The 4052-nt window shown below is 42.9% G+C and overlaps 1 protein-coding gene across 1 annotated transcript; it reads left to right on the top strand.

Moving 5' to 3' along the window:
* Window positions 1–837: 837 nt before the first annotated feature.
* On the top strand, window positions 838–2166 carry T265_00487 (hypothetical protein; the record flags this gene model as incomplete). Its single annotated transcript, XM_009164291.1, has 1 exon — window positions 838–2166. The coding sequence occupies one exon, from the start codon at window positions 838–840 to the stop codon at window positions 2164–2166; it is 1329 nt and encodes a 442-aa protein (XP_009162555.1).
* Between the last annotated feature and the right edge of the window lie 1886 nt (window positions 2167–4052).

Genomic DNA, 4052 nt, shown 5'->3' with positions numbered 1-4052 from the left:
GGAGTAGTGTGTACCGCGATACAGCAGATATGGTTCTAACTGAAACATGAGGCGACCTCTGCGGAGTGCCTTTAGACCGAACAGTATCAGAAAGATGAGTCATTTGAATCCCCAGTTAAATGAGTTGACTAAGACTTGACGTATATATGGAAATTTTGGCCCATACATGGAACCGATAGACTGGACAGCAACTCGAATTCGTTCCCTTTACATGAACACTTGCCCATTCAGTCTCTTTCTTCATGTTTGGGCTTGCATGGGCATAAGAATAACCGGAGTGAAAAGTTCTTGGAAGTCCCTTGAAGTGGTTACAAAAAAACAGCGTTTGGAAGAGCGCTTCTGAGGAAATCCACTAAAAAGTCTCTCCAAAACTCTAAAATCCTACGAAGTTTAGACACTATCGCGTTTCCCCCTCTTTTTTGGCATGATATGTATTAGCGAACACATTAGTTAATTGCTTCGTTCGGTGATGTAAAGCTTGGTAACTCGTCCGTTTCTGTCTACCTGGTAGTCTTAGGCCATATGCCGCTGTTTTCCTTTGGAAGATTAACTTCTAGGAGGAAGACCTCTCAAAAATGGTTGCATTTTGTTGGTCTGTTGAGGCCTGTTCTTAGGTGAAAGGCCATCTTAGGAGAGGTCCCTTTCGGCTGGCCATCTGTAATGCGTGCGATCTCTGTTGCACTGTTAGTCGGATGATCCGATACTAGCCCTCTGATTCTTGTTAGAGCATTTGGAAAAGGGTCACTGTTTACTTTCCTTCAAGTTAATATACTCAAAATAAACATGAAATGACTTCATGGCGTATCTTTCTTGCTTCAGGCGCTGAATGTGACTGAAATGAGTCCAATACTTAACTCAAAAAATCGATCATTCAGCTCCGGTTCAACTTCAAAGGCATTACTTTCCCGACCTTATCCTTTGCTGACTTCAACGCCTGTTACAAAAGGAGGACACAAGTTTTCTTCAGTCAGTGATTCAGATTCAATAAACCACAGCCTCATTGTGGATGAAGCTGCAAACTGCAATGAACGGTCCCCAAACAAATATTTTCTACTGGATGACTATCCAGTGAAAACCTTCAAAAGCATACCACCCACCTTACCGGTTCGTGTGGGGAAAGAACAGTTCGAAGAAGCGAACTGTCGCAAACGCTCGAATCAGCAACAGTCACCTGCAATGTCACATTGTACTGATCTTGAAGAAGGACCCTTTAATAAAACCCGATGCAAAATATCCACTAATACGAGTTGTGACCCCCTTGAAGTTGTGCGCGACCCAAAATGGTCGGCCATTTTCACCGACCAACGCCTCCATCAACAGTGGGCGCAACTTCAAGATATCATGCAATATTTCCAGCTCCCCAGACAGTTCAAACCAGCAACTTGCAGCCAACCACTCGTTACAAACAAAAACTCATATTCCGCAGGCAAAAAGAACAAAATAATGTTTGCGAAACTGGCACAACTGCCCATGCTCAATCAGAAGCCATTCTTCATAAATAGTCTAACAAAGGACTCTACCTCGTTTGGCACGAATCAACTAGGCGGTTCTGTTGTGAGCAAATCACTCCAGCGACAACTCTGTCCACATGGTCAACGGAAAGGGCTTCATGCATATGTCAAGTACGCGAATCACCGCAGTCCCATGGTGAAAACGGGGAATAAACAACTAAAGCAGTTGTTGGACAATACGAAAAATGATGAAAACTCCATAAACAATCGCAAAGAACAGGGTGGAACGGACGAGAAGAATGAGAGCCATTTTTTGTCTTCATTGCCAAAGCGAACTCGCAAAGAAGAGCCATTTTCACACCAAATGGAGCAAAACTCCTCTATTTCCGACCAAAAGAGGCTGATTGGGTCCCCGGGAACCAATGAAGTCCCGATTGATCTCAGATCCACTGTGACGACAAACTCAGCAGCAGACATATTTGTCGCTTCTCTGGAACATTTAGCCACTCCAATGGGAGATTTGCGAATTCCTTATCCTCCTCCGTTACTACCGTGGTCACTCAAGTCCAACTCAGTTGCCTTATTACAGGCCCATCTCAAATGGTTACAAAAGCAAATGGCCCGTTTTCAAAAATTGCACGTGCCTTCAAACAGTAAGTCACTCTACCTTCTTAATATGCTTGATCTGTTGTCTGAATGTTACTGTTTTCAGTGAGTGCGAACAGTGTGCAAAATTTTTCGAATGTGTACTGAAATCTTGACTTTGGTAAGGTCTCAAAGAAATAGATAGCGAACTTGTCGACGAGAATTTATGTGCTTTCAGGGGAACAACACTCTTATAATCAGTCAAATGACCAAGGCCACGTGACTGTATGGAGCAGATTACTCCAACGTAAGATCTCCAACACGTGGTTGGATTTCAATAATGCGTACTAATTGCTTGGATTATAGACTTTGATTTGTTCGAATATACCATCATATACAGTATTTTACCTGGGTAACTTAAATGTTCATGTTTATCTCGAACAAACAGATTATATCGCCCAAAATCTAGACACATCCACCCGTTCAGATGTACTGATGGACTACTGGTAACACCTTCGCTCACATCAGATGTCCGGGGTTCAAATTCCCACAAGACCAAGGATATGCCTTGCTCGTGAGCTGTAACGTCGGTGTTTACAATGCGGAATACTCGTACTAGGCGAGGAGGTAGATTTTTCAAACGATAGTGATACAGATGTGGATCCAGCGTTGCTTTTCATCGGTTAATCTGAGGAGGGCGCGACACAATACGATGTCCTATGTTTCTCGACCTCGTCGTCGACATGTATAAAGAACCAACTTAGTAGAGGACGGCTTGACAAGACGTCGCTTTTATTCCGAAATATAGCGCGCAACTCACTATACCTCAATCAGTGGACTGCATTCATTAACTAAAGACCAAAGAAACTGGGTGAAATCCGACCAGTTTGAACAAGCGTCATCTTTTCGTCCTTTACTGGCTGGGCAGACACCTGACAGGCCTGTATATTCTGAGCGTAGTTTGGTTTTTCTTGGCATCCGGAAGAGATCGAATGTTTTTGAACAGACTTACATCAGTCAAAATATCATCGTATGGCTTCCGTAGAGTAATTTTAAGCTAGATGGGGCATTTTTCCACTCATCTGTCTTCAGGTTTGACAACCGACTCTGCTAACAAACTCTCCAACTAATTTCGAAGTGTAAGAATCAACCCATCCGTCCCATTTTTTAATAACTCTGCTCCTACATACTCAGAATATACAATAATTGGTCAGCTGAGTTCGATTTTGCACTTAAGTAGTCCATATAAATAAGAACGTTCTTCGTTTTCAATAGGACCTCACTAAGTACCGGTTGCTGAAAGACTCATAAGGAAAGAGCTTTTCCCAGGCTTGAAGCTTCCTGCCTTTTACACCCCAAATTGTGTATTGCGCCCCCTTCCAAAGGTTTGGGTGAGTTTAAATGTCACCAGGATTAACTTATGATTCCAGGGTAATTCCAGGATGGGATTTCCATAAGTTTGAACCGTAATACTTGCAAAATGTGTGAACAAGTCATCGGATCAGATTCATCTCAATCGCCCTATTCGGCTGGCCTTGACCCGACTCAATTTATGATTGCCTGTTTTCACAAGATCCTTTAACGTGCGTGAAACATTGGAAACGTCAGATAGCAAGAACAGTTTTGTCCAACACTTCAAGGGAAAACTTCACGTGTCCAAAACATAATAATTTTTGTCTTGAGATCACACTGTGGATGAGAAACAGAGGTGTAGGAATGTGTGTTCGTGTCGTAGGAAGACCTGACCTTAGTCGAAGTACCACTACGAACGACGATTAATCGACCATTCACAACTTCGTTGCATAGCCTTGTAAGTCCACCGTAACCTATCCACCATCTCTGGTTAATGAGATATGAGGTTGTCCAGCTTGACTAATGTAGCTTCAGTGTATGCTCGGGTGAAGCATATGTTGAGATCTCGTCCCATAAGTGAAGTCGGTCTATGCTCTAATCTCCCCACATTACCAACAACCCTCTATGTTTAATCGATCGAAAGGGTTGACTTGTTGATGAAGC

Source organism: Opisthorchis viverrini (genome assembly GCF_000715545.1).
Source record: "Opisthorchis viverrini unplaced genomic scaffold opera_v5_5, whole genome shotgun sequence".
Lineage (NCBI taxonomy): Eukaryota > Metazoa > Platyhelminthes > Trematoda > Opisthorchiida > Opisthorchiidae > Opisthorchis > Opisthorchis viverrini.
The sequence above is the reverse complement of the archived record's forward strand: the minus strand, read 5'-3'. Positions and strand labels throughout refer to the sequence as shown.